General features: G+C 37.7%; 1 protein-coding gene across 36 annotated transcripts in view; it reads left to right on the top strand.

Annotated features, from left to right (window-relative positions):
- The window catches only part of GTF2I (general transcription factor IIi), a 71,495-nt gene that overhangs the window by 21,373 nt on the left and 30,968 nt on the right, over window positions 1-19,154 (top strand). For 16 of the 36 annotated variants that reach the window (XM_040533047.1, XM_040533039.1, XM_040533030.1 and 13 more), the window contains 8 exons: window positions 70-98; window positions 1,307-1,355; window positions 2,113-2,156; window positions 3,600-3,677; window positions 8,783-8,842; window positions 12,233-12,295; window positions 13,999-14,100; window positions 18,598-18,663. In XM_040533047.1, coding sequence (XP_040388981.1) covers window positions 70-98; window positions 1,307-1,355; window positions 2,113-2,156; window positions 3,600-3,677; window positions 8,783-8,842; window positions 12,233-12,295; window positions 13,999-14,100; window positions 18,598-18,663 — 491 coding nt within the window. The remainder of the gene's footprint in view (window positions 1-69; window positions 99-1,306; window positions 1,356-2,112; window positions 2,157-3,599; window positions 3,678-8,782; window positions 8,843-12,232; window positions 12,296-13,998; window positions 14,101-18,597; window positions 18,664-19,154) is intronic. The other 20 variants (XM_040533054.1, XM_040533049.1, XM_040533040.1 and 17 more) reach the window with 3 other exon arrangements.

Below are 19,154 nucleotides of genomic sequence, written 5' to 3'. Positions count from 1 at the left end.
TGTAAATATTGATGTCTTTGCTAAAGCTATGTGTTTTGTTTGTTTGTTTTTCCCTTTATTTCCATACAGGCCATTCCTAGAGCCAAAGAAACACCTAGGTAAGTTATTACTTATTCAGACTCAAAAATAGCTTAAAATTCTACTTTCAAAAAGGCAACATCATTTTCTCCAGTACTTGGCAGGACAGCAGTGTAGATGCAAGATTTGGTCATTTGGAGAAAGGGGCAAACTGTGGAAATTCCTAGACTGTGAGTTGCCTCACTCACTTTCGGAACTATAACCTTTTCCTTTATGCTTTCTGCTAGGAGCAACTAATTAGAGATAAATTTGTTCTGTTGTGTTCTTTGTCCTTTTACTCAATTTAAATTTAATGTGAATTGGATAGTATCCTAGGGAAAAGAGAAATGAACCGATGAAAGTCTGTGCATTGCATTTTTAGAAGATGCCTAGTCTTTGCTGTGCTCTGTGTTCCAATATGTAGCTGATTTTGGCATTTATATCTCATTTTAAAAATTGATTTAATCTTCTGAAGTGGTTAGGTGTTGCAGTTCCTATGAAAGCCTATACATTTTAAAAAATCTGAGCTAGCGTAGTTTTTTTTTTTAAGAACTCTGTGAAGATTCATTTCTAGCTTTGAAGAAGCCCCTTCCCCTGTTCCAGCTGTGAAATTATTTTGCTTTACTTGCAAGATGTACATGTGAGGATTTGTTTTATGAAGAGGATAAAGCATGTTGTTTACCAGAATCTCTATAGGAATGTAGTCAAAAAAGAAAAATTTCACTTTCTGATGTGCAACAGCTAGAAACTGAAGCTTGATTAGTAAAATCAGAAATGTGTTGCCTGTGCCTAGTAAGAAAACTAGAGAGTAGGGAATTACAGAGATTCCAGTAATTAAATATTTATATTGATAAAGCAAGGTAGGTTTCAGTGAGTGAATGACTTATTGAAAACAGAACCCATTTGTGTAGCTGTAATTTAGGAATAAACTGGAATCTCTATAAAACTATCCTCCTCCTTTTAGCAGTTTAGATGAGGGATTTGCTTAGCTTTGTTTCCCAAGATTTTCACTTCAAATCGTGAAAGAGAGCAGTGAGAAGCATACTGATAGGCACATTTGAAGTAATTTTATATCGGTGTTAAATGCAGTTTAATGAGATCCATCCTTCATATCTGTGTATAGAGAACATATGCACATACCTGCCAAATTTGAACAGGTTTTTGCTTCGTGAAATCAATGTTACATTTTCAATTTGTGTTTAAGGTGAATGGAGTACAGGAAATTCAAAGGTTGTCTTTTAACTTTCAGGAGCTCATATGACAGATCCTTCACATTCAATTATACCTCCAGGTGGAAGGTGAATTTAAAATAATGTAGTTTTTTTGCCTGTCTTTAAATATTTCATCTACTGAGAAACAGACGAGCTTGTGTAGTGTGATTTGATGTTGGTACCAACTGCGTGTTTTCATATAGTTTATCTTAATGTGCCTTCTCTGTCCAACTGACCTTTGGATAACTTTTGCTTGCATGGGATTATAAAAAGCATGAAGTTGAATTTTCTCTTTCTTTTGACCAATATTTGTGGGGAAGCTGTTACGAATTAAACAGATGGCAAAGTTTCCCCTCAGTTTAATTAGCCCAGCGAGTGTTCTTAATTCACGGTCTGTCAGTCAGGGATGTTTGTCCTGTTGTGTGCTGCCGCAGTGATGGGGAACAGCTGTAATGCTCCTGCCTTCCCCTCCTCAGTTAAAAACCCAATACATATATATTTGTTCTTCAATGAAGAGATTATATGTGGAATAAATCAAAAGTTGGTTAATGTGAAAACAGAGCAAAATGGCAAATGTTTCTGTGGCTCTGAGTGCACTTTTCATTAAATAGTGAACACTCCTGAATATTGTGCACATCCTGAGAATGTAGGGACGGGAGATTCCTCCCCATGCCCTAGAGATAATTCAGATAAGCCAAGATGCAATGTTTTTTACTTCTGTTTTTCTAGTTTGAAAACAATACAGTGAGGTTGATTTTACTAGACAGCTTGTAAAGCTGAAGGAACTTTCCAGAAATGTGATTTTTTTTTATAATGTCAGTGTTTGTTTTGTTTATTTTTATAGTTGTCCTCCTATTCAAGTGAAAACGGAACCAAATGAGGATTCTGGTATGTTCAAAATTTTGTCCTCATTTGCAAAAAATGAACAATCAGCTTCTGTTCAGAAGGTTCTATTAAGGAGTGATAGGAACATCCAATAAAAGCAGCAAAGAGCCATCACGTGTGAAAAAGAAAAACTTTACTTAAAAATGCCTACTTTCCAGTTGCAGTTTATATATATATATATATATATATTTTTTTTTATTTTTTCTTTACCTTAGCTAAAGTTTTCCGTTTCTAGATGGAGGAGATTTGTAATATTTTGTAGACTAAAATCATTTCTTTGTAAATACTTGGAAGTGGAGAAGAGGAAGATCCTCAGGTCTTTATTTAGTCCTTATTCAAGACCATTTTATCCCTAATGTGAAGAGAAAAACTTTGTTTATATACAATAATATTACCAGAATATCAAAAATTACAGAATATTGAATGTCATTTTCTAGCTAAGATGGAAATAAATAGCCAGATGTGTTTATTGTTTAAAAAAAAAAATAAATAAAGCAATCCTAAGTTACCCTGCTCTTAGGACAGGCTGCTGCAAGGCAGAGTGGTCTGCTGCAGAGCAATGTTTAAGTGTGTGCTTTGAGATAACCACGAATGATCCCAGGGAGGCTACCAGTCTGCTTGCAGATAAGCTTGTGACCTTCTGCTTTGTTAGGTTGGGCTACACTGCTTGGCATTTTGCACAAAACCAAGATTTTTTGTTTAGTCCAGTATTTTGGTTTAGTTCTGTTTGCTTCATAACTTGGTGTTGAGTACCCCTTAATGGTTAATATTTAGCTTAACGCAACTGAAGAGTCAACTTGAGCTTTTTGCCAGTCTCTTTCCAGTGCTGCTTTCAAGACATTTGAAGTAATTCTTTTGCCTGAATGTGTTGAAAGCATTTTAGGGAATGGGGAGAAGGCATACAGAGGAAATAGTTTGCTTTGATGAAGCCAAGAGCAGTTGAGGCCTGTCGGTGTTGCTGCCTTGAGCAGCACAATTTAGACTTTATCTGAAACTAGGGATACAGAGGGGTGAGCTTGGAGTAGGTCTAGAAGTACTTGAAGTACTTTTAGCACAAGAGATTAAAAAAACTTTTTTTTTCCTTTTTTTTTTTTTCCACTGGTAGTGGGCAAAAAGGAAGGAGACCATTCTTTGTAATTCTTCAGATCTGAGATAGCAGTTTGCAGGGATGCCTGTTTGTAGGGAAACCTTTCATACTGAGTCACTTCTGATGATAACCACCCAGACACAAGAAACCTGAAGCATCAGCATATCACTTTGTTACGGTTGTTTTAGCTCAACAATTATTTACTTCATCAGTACTTGAATTTTCTTTTTCTTTTTTTGGACTAGAGACCAGCTAGAATCTTGGTGATGTTGTGATTTTTTTTTTTTAATTTCTTTATTAGTTTTTAAGAATTTGGTTATCAGTAGTTTCCTTATTTGATTCCTTTGTTGCTTCTACAGGAATTTCACTGGAAATGTCAACAGTAACAGTGAAGGAGGAATCAGAGGATCCTGACTACTATCAGTATAATATTCCAGGTAATGATGCTAACTTTTGTACCTGCTTATCTCCTGAATGGGTGGATTGCTTAAGTCTTGCTCTCTCTGTACCTCTCTTTTCCCATATCAGTGGCTGTTAAACATGTAACTGCTCAGCTCTGTTAGTATACAACATTTCTATGCTGGCTTCCATTTAAGTTGTACTTCAGGTCTTCCAGTATTCTTCCAGTACAATGTTGGCACAACAATATAAGTGTGTTTGGGGCTTAAGGAGAAGTTCTGGGTGTTTGTTATCTTCCTGGAAGTCCAATATGCAGACTAAGTCCACTGACCTCTTTAAACAGGAAAGAAATTGTCATGTTACTGTTCAGAGCACTGCTTGAATCTTTACAGTTTCACTAAATTGTATAGTGTATCAATCACTTTCCTTGTATAGAAGGACTAATATGTGTCAAAAATGTTTTGAAAGTTATAAGATATATTTCTGTCCACAAAGAATAGCAACATCTGTGAGGTCCATGACTGGGCTTGAAAACTGTGTGTTTTTAAATATTTCTCAGTTGCTTTGCCTCACCTATACATATCTAGTTAAAACAGTGCACATTAATCTCTAAGTGAATAAAGAAAATCATAAGAAATTATTTCTGTAGCTTGAAATAAAACAGTAAGAAGACCTAAATATAAATGGCAATATAAAATAAGTAGAACCCTGAATGTATTATTTCAGCTTGCTTGCATCTACTGTTAGGTTAATTGTCTGAGCAATAAAAAAAAAAAAAAAAAAGAAAAAAAAAAACACAGGAAAGCTGTCATGTGTCTCTGAAAGATAACTGTATGTTCAACAGCAAAGCGCAAAACAGCACATCCTTTCATTTTGTAATAATATTTATTATTGAGACAGCATTTTTGTGTGTTTAGACACAAAAATTCTTGAGATTATTTTAATACGTGTTTTAATAACTAATTACAGGATTGTAGAATCGATGTTCTCCTATTGGCATGTCTTAAGTAATGTAGGAACAAACATTGCTCAGAAAGATCTTAACCATATGGCGTACCAAAATATCACTACTCTGGTGCGGAATTTGAAAGGTGAATTCTCTGGGGTTAGGATTATCTTTTCTTTGTGTTTGTAAATTGCCTCGCCTCAGAGGTCTGTGGGTTTACAGGCATTATATAATGCAATAATAATAGATGCCTTTTTGGAGACATCCTAATCACTGTTACTTCCAAAGCCAAGCCCTGTCATCTCTTTTGCTTTTCAGCCCCTTGTGGCTTTCCATTTCATGCATAAAAACAATGTCAGAATTTGGCCAGTAGCCTGAAATGTAATCCGACCCTGTTTGAGAAGAGTCTGTGCTGAAACCACTTACTTACAGCGCAGTAACCCATTGTCGTTCAGCACGCTGGAACTAAAAAATTCCATTTGTACAATATGGTTCCATAGCAAAGCCTAAGCAATGTGGATTTCTTGGGGGATTTCTCTTGTCTTTCTCTACCTATCTCTAAATTTAATCGTTCTGATTGGTGGAAAGTAATATGGATTTTTTTCAGATAGACACATAACATCATACCTGCTTAATTAATAAATCCCTCTATGCTCACTCCCAATCTCGCATTTAAAAGAAGACTAAACAGAATGTGCTGTTAGAAAGGATGGGGGTGCTGTGAGCCGGGAGAGGTATTACAGTGTTGTGTTGTGTTGCCTTCCCCTGAAGGAAAGGAGCTTCCCCTTTGTTTCTTTGAACTTTAAGGTTCGAGCCAGAGGTTGTACAAAGTGCAGAAAGATAAAACTTCAAGAGGGATGTAGGGGCTCAAGTGTGCATGAAGATGCTGTGCAAAGAAGTAAACCGTAGAAAAGTACAATTATAGTAAGGTGTGCCTTTGAAGGAAGGGGTCTGTCTGCCCAAGCATTTCCTTTGTAGACACATGCTGCAGAAAGAAAGGGAAATAGTCAGGGTCATAGTTATTTCTAAAAATACCCTCCAGCAAAAGCTGGCTTTATCGATTTATGAGAACAAACAACTTGACTGTTAGAGAACAGCAATGTGCCAGGGGTCTCCTGGAGTATATGATTTCCTGGTGAAATTTCACAGTTATTGTTTTTCTCTGAGTGTTTGCTTCTTCCCACAAACCCGGGATGCTCACCAAAGGCCTGTGTGCTTTGGTGGCACGCACAAGTTGCCAGTTAATCAAAGGGGGCAAAGATAGAGCTGGGGACGGGCGCTCTCTTCATCTCTTATCATCTGCTAATCCCCTGCAGCATTTGGATGTTGCCATGAGTTAATGCTGAATTACTAAATTTAGAGATGTGTTAGCAGCACGCAGTAAGAAGGGTAGGAAATGGGAACTTCTAACCACCAGAAATTTCATGTGGGTGTTCTGATATGGTATGGGGGCAATTTTCCATCGGTAGGCAGTAGCAGTGTGGCAGTGGGTGGTTGTGGTCCAGTATTTTGGGCAAATGTGAAGGTCACTGCAGTACTAAATGGTTTGTCTGACATCAGAGACAAACTGTTTTGGGAGAAAGGTCCAGATTTTGACTGACTAAATGAGGAAAAGGACAGTAAAAAAAAAATAAAAATTCAGGACTAAATAAAGCATGCGGGAGCATTCCAAATATAACATTCCTGTATATACCTGATCTGTAAGTACCATTTTTTAAGGCCCTTCTGAAAGGGGGTGTTAGTTAAAATGCTGTTCTTAGTTTAGTGTCCTTGAAACAAGTACATACATCTGTGTCCATGCCCATTTCCTTGCGTTCAGGAGGCTGTTTAGCTGATGTGTAAATGTATTGGTCAGTAAAAAGCCCAGACCTTTTACTAGAAGGCTATCCACAAGATCCAAGCTGTCTTGAAATCTTTTCGTTGAAAAGAACGGGGTCAAGATACTGTCAGTGCCAAAAGGAGAACAGCTCTGAAGCAATTAACAGAGCAGAATTGAGCTTCCATTTTTCTTTTTTCCAAAGAAGCAGGGGTATAGTAAGAAAATTACTCAGGCTCTTCATCAGCACAGACTGAAACAAGGCTTTTTGGAGGCGTGGCCCTTATAGCACTAAGCAATTTGCTGACTTAAGTACCAAGCACTTCATGACAGAAGCATGATGTCTGATGAATTTTATGGATGCAAGTCTTCAGGTGCCTTGAAGTTCGTAGGATCACAGAACGGTTTGGGTTGGAAGGGACCTTCAAGACCATCTAATTCCAGCCCCCTGCCATGGGCAGGGATGCCTCGCAGTAGGGCAGGTTATTCAAAGCCCCATCCAGCCTGGCCTTGGAAAGTGAAAACAAAGACAATGAGAAGCAGGAAAAGGCTCGCAAAATACCTAGTTTTAGTCTGAGCGGTAAAGAATTTGTAAGCCTCTGTGTTGCACAGGAGAGTTGCTGTTAGCTGGTAAGTGTGCTTGGCACTTCTTCTGGTACAAGGCAATACTACGTGGCTCTGCCTACAAATCAGATGGTTTAGGCTCCTAAGACTTTACTGCAGGATTTTACTTCTAGTGTAACTGCTTCCTGGGGTTTTAGCAATTAAGTTTTGCACCTTTGTGACCATCTTTCCTCCACTGTCCTTGCGGCACTGGAATTAAATTCTTATCTCTTGAGTTTTCTTCTTTATTCGTTTTTGTGATTTCCTCCTACTTCTCTTCCTAGATGGAACCCTTTTTGATCTCATTATCGCCCTACTTGGTTTTGGCTTTTCTAGCAATGGGAAAAGCTCTTCAAGTTCCATAAAATAATCTGTGTTGGTCACATTCTAAAAAACCTGAGTTATAGAATAAACACAGAAATGTATGCTTTTGCCTGTAATGGGATGCATGCTTTCATGTCAGTGCATTATGAAATACAACAATTGTATATTCAAGAAGAGCTCTTAGGAAGTGACATACTTGTCTGCCTGCATACACTAACTGTGTTTGGTCAAACAAAAGCAAATTTAGGCCACGGAGACATACTCCAGCACATCCAGTGAGTGCAGGATCTATTCCTGCTTCCCCCTAACAGTTGCAAGTCCCACTCTTTTGATGAGAATTTCTTGTCTTGTGTCTTTGAGCACCAGCAGTGTACTCCAGCTTCTTTCTTACTTTTTTTTCATCGTATGTCATAGTATTTAATATTGTATATGTACTTTCAGTAGACTGAAATATTCATTGTCTGATTGTGGCAGCAGTCTTTTCTAGCTTTTCTCACTGTGTGGATGAAATAGAGTTTAAAATAGTTCACTTGCCTTGTGAGTTAACAGTAGCCTTTCCTGCTAAACTATTAATGTTGATTGCTGGTATCCTTTTAGACCTACCTGTAAATGGCCACCATTTCTGGGGAGCTGTACGATGCTCTGCAGACTGTATTTGCAAACTAACGCAGAAGTGATTCAGTTTATGAGAACAATTATTCCAAATCCTTCCAGTTAGTCCTAGGATGGTATTCCTGTCTGCCACACTTAGGCTAGTTTTATACACCTATGCTGTGTCTGTGGTAGGAAATGATCTCTTGCTCAGTCGGTGGGTCCCTCTTGCAGTCTAGATGCAGTAGTGCCAACGCATTAAGCAGTAGGGGTTTGGTGGTGGTAATTTTACCTTCTGGGCTTCTGCAGCAGCTTTTGTAAAGCAGTCTGTACGTGGAGTCAAAAGAGCTGTTGTGATTAAAAGCAGAAAAACTTGTAGTGCTGTAAATGTTTTCAATCTTTCTGATTTTGTCTATTTAATGTAGGTAGAAATTTTAGAGTCAGAAAGGACTTGCTGGGAAAATAAATTTTAGCACATAGGGAAAAGATCGAGCTAATTAAAAGGTAATTGGAAAAAAATCAGAGCCATCAGCATTTGATGTTTTAAAATTAGTTTAGTTTATTAACACAAATACAAAAACTGAAAACCTGCTTTTCTATGTGAGTCTTTCTGACTGTTTAGTAGTGCAGGAAATGCAAGCACCTTCCATTAGCCTCTCAAATTTTTATTTTGCTAAACTGAACGAGTAAAGACTTAGAGGTTGTTGTTATTTCACAGACTTTTTCCTAAGTTAACTTTACAGAAAGTATGAAATGAGCATATGATATGTGAAGATAAGAGTTATTTGGCAAATTCCTCTATGGACTGGGAAAATGCGTTTGTTGTGAGAGACAATTTAAAAGGCATTCTCTTTGTTCCCAAGCAGGCCCTTCCGAAACATCAGAGATGGATGAAAAAATTGCTCTTGCAAAAAGTTACACAGGTAGGCCTTACAGTTCTATTTTTTTCTCACAAAAATCTTGTAAGTTCATTATGTGAGTTTTGCTTTTCAGGGCTCTGCCTCTTTGATTTGAAGAGCTAGGGTGTTGAAATTTAAACTTTAAAACAGAATTGAAATTTTCAGATGCCTTTATTTTCAGGTATCCAAGTAAAGAGACATACAAAAAGGAATCTTATTTCTGTTATTTCTTTTCTAAAATCGAAAAGGAGCATCAGGTTGACCACTCTAAAGCAGTAGTAATTTATTAAAGCGCGACTGTATGTTTCTCATGAAATTCAGTCTGTTTCATAATTAGTTAAAAAATTCAGTGAGCCTCTGCTTATGTATTGTGAATAGAACTTGATCATTTCTTTCATTTAGCTGGGTGTGAAGTGAGCAGACGCATACACAACCAAGCATACAGAAAGTTTGTGTTTAGGGGAAGCAGTTCCTTGCTGACTCTCAACAATATCTGAAATGAGTTTACTTAATTATTTTTTTCCAGCTTTTCCGGTTTGAATTAAAAATACTGTTTTGCCCATTTGCTGACATTAGAAAAAACTAATCTGTGTTTCAAGCTATGACATTCCTCATATGGTCGGAGTAGTCATGCTGTCATGAATTTTTGAGATTCAGAAGTTGAGTCGTCTTTAGGTTTTCATGTGAACATTATAATTCTGGATTTTTGGCTTCTGAAAATCCTTGCTTTGAATACTCAATGTTTTTTTTTTTTTTAAAAAAAAAAAGGTTTTTTGTTATGGTATGTTTTTACTTTATATTTGTCTAAAGGAAGCCACCAGGGTTCTGTTTGCAGTGAAGGAACAGATGTGGAAATACTGGTAGAAGGTTAGAGATACAAAATATTTTTCATGAAAATAAATAACATCATTGGATTTTTCTTTTTACAGAAATACTTGGAAAGATGGCACCTTAATTAGAGCTGTACCTCTTCTCCAGCCATTCTCTTTCCACATGGTTGTCTTTTTTTCTATTTTTTTTAATCTCGTAAACCTTGCCACTCTGTGGCTTACTACAGGCAAGTTGGGATGGAGTTGTCATTCTTGTAAATCATAAATTGCATTGTGAGGTGCCTGTCACCCACCATTTAATGCTTTGATGTGACATTAAGAGTACATCATTCTGCAGCTAGTTTCATTCTAAGCACCTGGCCCTCGAACCTGAGGCATGATATTTTTTTTGGACGTTTAGGCCACGTTGTGCTAGCAGCAGTGCTCATTCTTGCAAATCTCATTATTTTTGCTTTGAAGATAAGTATTGCCATAGTTAAGGGTACCATTACATGAAATTCAAAAGCATTTCTCTTGATAAAGGGGAATAAAGTTCTTTGCTCTTGCTGACTTCACAACTAGCACTACTTTTTTGGAAAAGAAATAAAAAAAATCTAGGTGCTTTGTTTTCCTAAGCATAATGCCATGAGCCAATGTGTCTGGTTATGAAGAGAGAGCCTGAGGGAAGTGTTATATAAAATGACCGAAACTCTTGACTTTGCTTTTGTTTTTGCCTCTGTAGAATTTTATAGCTGTAGATGCTGAGTGTGGCCCTTTGTGTCACAATATGTTTTTTCCTACATTCTTTCCTCAAATCTGTTCTGCTTTGCAAGCTTCTGTAAAAAGATACGCTGAAAGTTATACCCTGATTTTGCTACATAGAATAAATCTGTTGTTTGTGAGGGTTGGTGTTTATCAGAAGATCTGTGGGCAGTTACAAAAATTGCACCTAACAGTCCAACTTAGTTTTCATTTTTCCTTTAATAGGCATACAGTGTAGACAGTCTTGCCTGGATTCTGTAAAATAAAACTAAATGTTTATTGTTGCTCCTCACAAACAGGAGTAAGGAATTAAAATCAATGAATGTGTTTGGATTTCATGAAGTCTTTGACAAATACCCTGCTAACTATTATTAAAGAAGTGTAGATAATAGGCATTGAAAGTTCTTCCAAAAGTTGCCCTGAAAATTGGGCTGTGATGTAGCAGATGTGCAGAAGGTACTGTTTTCTGCATAGCAAAAAAAAAATAGTGAAAAAATACCTAGCGATGATAATACTTTGCTTAAAAAGTACTTCAGTGTTTAAACTAGTTGGTTTAATATGGTTTAAGAAGAAACATCTGCTCCGGGAGTTTCCTTCCAGAGCTTTGTTACCATCTGGTTTGATATTTTTGCATGTTTCTTTTAACTGGGACTAGTTCTCAGGGATTTGGTACTGCACTAAATGGCCCATTTTCAGTCTTCATGGCTGTTTTTAAACTTCCACAAAATTTATCCATTGTATTTCTTTTTCAAATATATATATATTTACTTTTCTGATGCTTCCAAGAAAGGTTCTATGCAATCAAAAGACATGAAATTATTTTTATGATACTTCATGTTCACACGTAGTAAGAGAACATTGCCTATTAATTCATTCTGTTTGTTGTGGTTTGCGTTTGCGAGTTATCTACCAAGCACTCAGTCTGAATTAGATCAAAATACCATAGTGTGTTTTCCATGAACCTGATGATAGTCGACACGATTTGAATGTACTCCAACTGCGGTATCTCACTAGGTGTTTCTGAATCTCTGCCATACATGGCATCATGTGAAGAGCAGTGAAAAGGGGACATTCCTTCAGACTTGCTCCCCAAGTGATATACAGTGATAGAGCTTAAAGAAACCTGAAAGAAGTCATTCTTCAAAGTGTACACAGAACTGTTTGAATATATTGCCAGAATAATTATTTTCCTTCATACATTTCTACTTAATTTTGAAATAGTTTCCAATATAATTGGCTTCACTTTTTTAAACTTTATTGGAGTTAAATTCAAATTGCTCTTTCTCCTACAGGGTACAGATAGGCCTAATCCTGTTTATTGTATTGGTGCAGACTGCCCCAACACAAGCATTGTGATTATGCATTTCCCTTTCATTTTTTACTGTTGGCCTTGCAGCCTGTCAGGGAAATCATGGCAGCGCAACAACTATAAGTCTGTATAAATGATGAAGAAATATATCATCTGTAGGGGCACGCAGCCTTTGTTTATGTTTTCAGTAATCCTTGATAACAAAGAGAAAAATATTTATGATTCTATTAATCCTATTAAGCCAAGAATAAAGAATTTCCTACTGTCATTAATGCCAACTCTCTGCACTGCTGCACACGCAATTTAGCATGTATAATCCCCACCTCCTTACCCGTGTCTAGAGTTGCTTAAAGGCTTAGGGTAAGATGTCTTTGCTTCTGTTTTTGTTGCACACTGTGAATGCAAAATGTTTTGTTGAGCCAGAGCGCTTCTTTGACAGGTGTTAGTTAAAATACAAAATCATTGAGCATTTGCTTAAAAATCTTTTCTGTGCCAGTCATTCACCATTCACCAGTTGTGTTTCTGTTCCTTCAGATTCCTCCCAGCACACCCCTTCAGAAACAAGTGAGGATCCTGAGGTCGAGGTCACCATCGAAGGTGAGTTATCCAGTTCCTTTATTTCAGTCCATTGGGCATTTTTAGGTCAAAAAAATGCTGTACCCCTGCCTGTATTAGCACTGAATAAATAGGATTATGAACCAGCCTTTGGCTGCAGTTTGCATTGTGCACTGCTTGGTAAACATCCCTATTCTGGTTGTTTTATAAGAAAAACTACAGCATGCTGAATCATATTGGACTTACTGGGTCAGTCTGGAAATAATGCCTAATAGAGATGTGTTTTTCATATATTTTTCAAGTATTAATAACATAGAGTACTCATTATTTAACAGCCATTAATTTAGATTTTAAAAAGCTTTTACAACATTCATTCTGAAGAGCATATTCTTTTCTAAGCACATAGTAGTTATATCCAATTTGTAGTTAACGCCAGCTGCTGGGAAGAATTGCACCATACCGGAAGTGATTTTTGCAGGTGTTTTTAAGTGAAACTTCAATTTACGGGTCTGATACTGATAACCATGAGATAAAAACCTTTATACTTACCATTTCCCTTTTTCATCAATATGTCCAGCAGTATAGCTGTAATGAAAATAGCACTAAAGCCACTAACTAGTATCCAAGTTTCTTTCATGCTAGGATATTGCCTGGAAGTCAGCTGTATTTCTTATATTTGTGAGTTACATATTCTATCTATAATTGCATTAAGACACTTCTCAGATTGACTTTGGCTTGGCATTGCTTGCTTTTGGAATAGGTAAGATTAAGACCACCAAATTAGCAACTTAGAAATTAGGCAATACATTTTAGGACAGAGCTCTCACTTGTTGGGATTACTTTTATCTTTTTATAATATGGCAATGAGAAAATTCTTACATGACTTCAACAGAAGAGGTAGTTAGAATAGTCATTAAATTCTGTGTCTATGTAAATTACTTTACCACAAAGTAATACAACTGTACAGGTGCAAGAGATGTCAGCATGTAATGTTATACTTCCTAAGTCAACATTATGCCTGGTGACCTCGGCATGAGGTATTCTGTATGGGAAATTAACATCTTTGTATGATATAACCATTTATTTTCTCTAAGAATGGAAGTACTGGTGATCAAACAGTTTTCTTAAACTTGTAAATTAGCAGGGAAACTAGTATTTTGGATTGGGAATTGACTGGCTGAGTAACATCTCACTAAAAATGACCCTGAGGGTTGCAGGTCTGCACTCCATCTACTTGTATGTCTTTGAGATAAGGCAGACCTTCTGTTAGATTAATATCAGTTAAGTACATCAGTTTTACATTGATTTGAAATTATTTTTAGCACCTTTGAGCTCTTCAAGATCAAACTTAGGTATTGTGTTTCAAGACTTACTAGTGGAAGATTACTTACAATTAGATACAAAATTTAGTCTGTCTACACAGTATATTTTCTTTTGCTGTTGTATAGTCATTTTGTGATCATGAGATGACTAGTTGCATTTCAGAACACAGTATTGTTTTCCTTAGGAAGTGCAGAAGAAGCTTTGATTTTTTGCTTTGTTCTGCTTTGTGCTGGTGTGCTTCACACAAACTGTTAGTACACAGGCCAGTAGCTTTCTAAAGTTACTCAGATCAGTAGTTTGTTGCAAAATTTGAAGCTCTTACCGATGATTGATGCTTGCAGAACTTGAAATTCAAACAATTCCAATATTGCTTGTCAGTTCTCTGGACATTTAAAATAGTGATATCTTCATGTTTCTTTCAGATGATGAAGACTACTTGCCCCCTAACAAGAGACCGAAGAACACTGAGTCAGCAAATGAAGCTGCCAATACTGGGAGAAGAAAAGTGAGAGAATTCAATTTTGGTAAGATAAAAATTAAAGGTGATTTCTTCTCTCTGCTTTGTTTTTTAAAAAAGGTATTAGACAATTTCACACTTCCAGAGTAAGTATGCACAAGTGCATATATTCATTTGAGAGCCCAGGGCTATTTGCAGACGTATTGCAGCAGTATAATCATCTTTAGGCTACCTCTGTTTTTCATTAGTCAAAGTGGCCACCAAATATAGACACTGTAAATAATTTAATAAAAATAACTCCTTTATCAGCTGATTTCTTGGGCAAGAAAATCAGACCAAATTCACTAGTGTATTCAGCTATAGCAAGCCTTAGACCAGGAGCCTGTCTTGCTGGTCTTTCTTGATACGTGGTGTGAACAATGAAGATGTGCTGAGAAGAGCCACTCTTGAGAAAGTAACCAGTGACTCCATTCTGCTGAGTAGCATGCCTTCATCCTTGTGGATATACAAAAAGTTGAGGTGGGTTTGGTAGTGTTCTTCCATGATAAAGTTCTCACTGTAGAAATGCATCCACACACTGTAGTTATTCTCCTCTAAGGTACTTCGTATGTAATTTGTCACAGTCCTGTACCTCTCCTTTATCTTCTTGATTTGGGTGGGTTTCTGGGCAGATATCCCATGAGTCTGTGTACTTCTGTAAGGTTCTGCACAATCAGGAATATGCCATTTGACACAGTGTTTAAGATGATGATTAGGAATGCTGGGATTTGGTGTCAATTGAGAAATCTCCATAGAATCTCCTGCGACATCTGTTTTGTGTGAAACATGCTATTTCATGCTGCTTTCAGTGAAAATGAAAAAAAAAAAAGCTGTATGCTCAAAGATCATTGATGTGAATAGGCAGTTCCACATGTAGCATCAGTTAGTTTTGGTCAGATCAAGAGAACACAATGGCAAAGTTCAAGAAGAAAATTGAGCAGTTAATACCACAGAAGCTTTTGCTAGAATATATTCCCTTACTAGAAAACAGTATCTAACCTTGGCAGGCCAGCAGTGTTTGAAGGGAATAAACAGTGAGGTTGACTAGACACGGAGAGCAAAGGTAGAAAAATAATTGGGTGATAAAAGCTTGAGTGGACCTTGCATTGTTGGAACACCACAAAACGAACGTGCGAAGCTTCAGAGGAATAAACTGCTATATATAGACTTGCTACATTGAAAAGAGGAGCAACTGTTGGTGGTTGTAGCACTGGCATTTGGACATTTCAGAGGATTTTGCATTTTTGTCTAATGAAGTCTCAGACAATTCAGTCAGACAGGAGAAAGGTGGTGTTTAATTACACCACGAGTAGCTGCAGAATGACGATGGCGTGTGCACTCAGCAGACTAGAAAGGAGGTACAGATGCTTGAGAGAGTAGTCTGTCTTATCTGATCAGGGCTTTCAGTATTTTACATAACGTTGATGAGTTCCAGATGTCTGATAACTGTGAGCTGGAGACATTTCCTGTATGTCTTGATTGAGCCAGAGATCAGGTACCCCAAGAGGCCAGAGAAGCAGGGTGAATGATTTGCTGTGCTCTTGGTTTCATGCAAACAGGAAGCTGGTGGAAAACAAGATAATTGTAACCAGAGGGAGGATGAAAAGTGTCTGGTAAGATGCTTGGTGGAAATTGATGATCTTTAGGAAGGAAGGTTGGATTTCAAAAATATTTCTTAACCAACCACTAAAAGTTAAAAATATCTTTGCTGAAAGGAACTGTCATTGTCAGTAAAAATATCTTCCCACAACATTTTTGCTTTCTGGGAGACTCAATCAAAAGCTCAGAAGCTTAAAGACCCAAAACGTCAGTGCAGTTGTGTCATAGCATTTTAGGGGAAAAATAAGTCCCCATAGCTGTTGTCTCAAGGTGATGTCTATGACACTGATGGAAACTGTGTGTAGCTCTTCCCCATGCTGACATGCTGTTGAACATGGATTTTCTCAGACTACAGCATGCTTCAAGTGGCTGCCTGTTGGCCATTTTATTTCTCCACGGCATGTTGATGGGAGTAGGAATGTGCTCAGTATGTGAGTGATTTTGCGCGCACTGTGCGGGTTGCCCCCAGTCTGTTGGATGTTACCTGGAGCCTGTCTCCAAGTGGCAGAGAGTAGGCTAAACTGAATAGACTGTGGGCAGGCTGGGGAAATTGTCGGGATTGTTATTTCCTTAGGGTGTTGTTCCAAGGTCTCAGAAGGTATTTACAGGGATAGAAGGAAACCACTACCTATCTAGGTAGCTGCAGAATACCTAAACTACTTGGCAGAGTGTTTACCAAAGCAGAATGTGAGCTTAGGTTTGAGGTAGGTCTTCAGCCTTCCTATGTGGGCATGAAGTGTGTGACAAAATGTTTCTACAGTAATTGGTCCAAATCCAAGGGGTTAATAATGCTGACAATTTGCTTAAAAACGATGCCAGCTATCTGATAGCCCTTCCGAATTTTGAAATGACTCTGCAGCCTAATATGGCAATTTACTCATAAAATACAGAAGTACCTAAAAGATCAGTGTGCTGATCAAAATGTGAGCCAGATATTTTTTTCAGTTGCTTATTTTTTCTGCATCCAGCATTCTGAGTAAGCATGCCCATATTGAAATATATTTGATTATTAATCTTTGTAAGGTTTATGTTGAAGAGAGAAGGGCATGGAGGTAGTTGATTGACAAGATCCGCATGGAATATTTGGACAGTGATTGTGGGATTTGATAACTGAAAAAAAATGAACCCTTGACAACTTAATGGCTCACGTAAGAGTGCTCTCTTGAGCGTGCTAATGAGCAAAGGGAGACAAGTCTGGGTGGGAGCAGCCTCTCCTAAAACTGCAGTAATAACCAATATTCAAAACAATATAATTTAAATACTTTTATATAGTTGTTTTGTAATGCAGCATTACATTCTTGCTGGCTGTTCTCCCTCTGAAGAAAACCAGATTGAATTTTAGAGGTCTTTTGCTGAGTCAGCCTCAGACCTTGATGAACTTGAAGGGAGCTCAACTCTGTGACAGTTTCCCCCCGGGTTGCAATCTAGAATTGTGTAAGTGCCTTTCAAAACCCTTGTCCCAGGACTGTCTGTGTGTGTTCACCAGCTCTGTGCAGTGAAGCAGGGTTTCCCCTTCAGCCCAGTAAATTCAGACTCGGATCTTCCTGACTTACTGGTAGAGCTGCTGCTAATCCACTGTTCTGTAGGTCAACAAAAATGCTGTAAGGGGTTGTGTTGGAATCAGAAAGAAGTCTAGCTGGCTATGCATCTGTGGTTAAAGGGGGAGATATTATATGGTCAAAGTGACACTGGAGTGGAGAATATTGTGCTGGAGACATTTAACAGCTAAGAATCTGTGCACTACAGAGTAGCAGTAAAAAGGGCAGCAGAAGCAATTATGTCAATTTATCTACAAGCATGCAATTTTAAAATACAAACAGGTTAGTTTATGTAAATGATTTGCTAGTTAACTAGAATAAAGAGTTTATATGGATGCAAGGCAGCATGCCAAAACAGTCTTTCCTTAGGTCTTATTCTTGCCCACATCTGAAGTATGCTGTCCTCTTGATGTCTACAAAATTACATTTAAAACTTCAGGCTTAAAAATGGTGATCAAAGTTGTATACATTGGTCTGAGAATGAATATTTAAAATTCTTTTGATATGGACTCACAATTCTTCCGTTTCGTCTGATACAAAAGCTTTTTGACAACAGGAAGTGTAGTAGGTTGAATGGCCTCATATTTTGACCTCTGCAGTTACTAGACTCAAATCTTTGGTGTAAGAAATAAGCTGCAGGTAAACTTGCTTATTAACTCATTTTTAAAGGCCAGCAAGCATCTGGTACCATCTACAAAAGACTTGTGGCATTTTCCTTAAAGCATAGAGATGGTACAAAAAGCTGTGAAAATGTGTGCTCTCTGTCACAGGCAGAAAATAAGATGTTAAAATATTGCCAATTAATCCAGTTCTCCAGGGAATACACAATTGAAGTAGGATAACTTCTGTCTTGCAACCTGCATCTTACTTCAGAAGTGGGATTTATGTGGATATCTTGCAAAATCAGGATTTGGGAAAATGCTGGATTAAGGAAGAGGATGGCATGATGCCTCCTGTTCCATATAGTTGTACAGATTTACACAAAAAGATGATCGTGTACTCACTGTAAGCTTTATGAAGCTTTTCAGGCCCTGGCTTCGGACAGCTATCACCAGCAGCTCAAATTGCCTTTTCCCTTGATGGTAGTGAGAGCTGCATCAAAGAGAAACCAGTTTTGGGCAGACTTTAGCCTGGTTTTTGTCCTTTTATGGTTTTTAAACTTGATTTTACATCTGCACAAGTTTGGGAGGCAATCTGAAACATTTTAATCTGTGCTTTTTCTTTCTGAATGTACCAATATATTTCGAGGTATAGGCTATGCCATACTCCCCAGGCATCTGCGTGCAAGCGAGCAATAAAAACAGTGTGTATTTCAGTTAGTAGTTACAGATTTAACAAGATTCTCAGTTTCATCTGTAGTCTGACATGTCCTCTTCTTTTCTTTGCAGAGAAATGGAATGCTCGAATTACGGACTTGAGAAAGCAAGTTGAAGAACTGTTTGAGAGAAAATATGGTATGTGTTATGCTCCTTTCCAAACAATTGGCTCTAGTCCTTTGACTCTGGAAACCCCAGCATTTTGGCATGCATCTTGTTGTGGGCTCTGGAGCAGACCAGGATTGACAGCACCAAAGGGTTAAATGTTGTTAGAAGGCTTAAGACTGGGAGCAGGAGCTTTTTGATGAGCAGAGTGATTTTGAAATTGGGTGACTGTGTTTGGCATCTTAGTGCAAAACTTGATTTCATTTTTCAGTTGTGCTCAGTGTCCTGGAGCTTCAGTCTGCTCATGTCTTGGGCAAGCACATTTGAGTAGTTGGCATTTTTCCTGTAATTACATTGAGTTCTTAAGTGAAATAATCTTAGGAAATGTCTTTGGGGAGAGGTTACCAATGATTGATTGTTGCTTTCTGATTATGATTGATTTGCAGTGAAGCAGCAATTACATTTTAGTGGTTCCTGGAGAGAAAAAGAAACACGCGTGTTAGACTCCGGAATGTCTCCAGATG

This window comes from Cygnus olor, chromosome 20 (genome assembly GCF_009769625.2).
Source record: "Cygnus olor isolate bCygOlo1 chromosome 20, bCygOlo1.pri.v2, whole genome shotgun sequence".
NCBI classification, from domain to species: Eukaryota; Metazoa; Chordata; class Aves; order Anseriformes; family Anatidae; genus Cygnus; species Cygnus olor.
The sequence above is the reverse complement of the archived record's forward strand: the minus strand, read 5'-3'. Positions and strand labels throughout refer to the sequence as shown.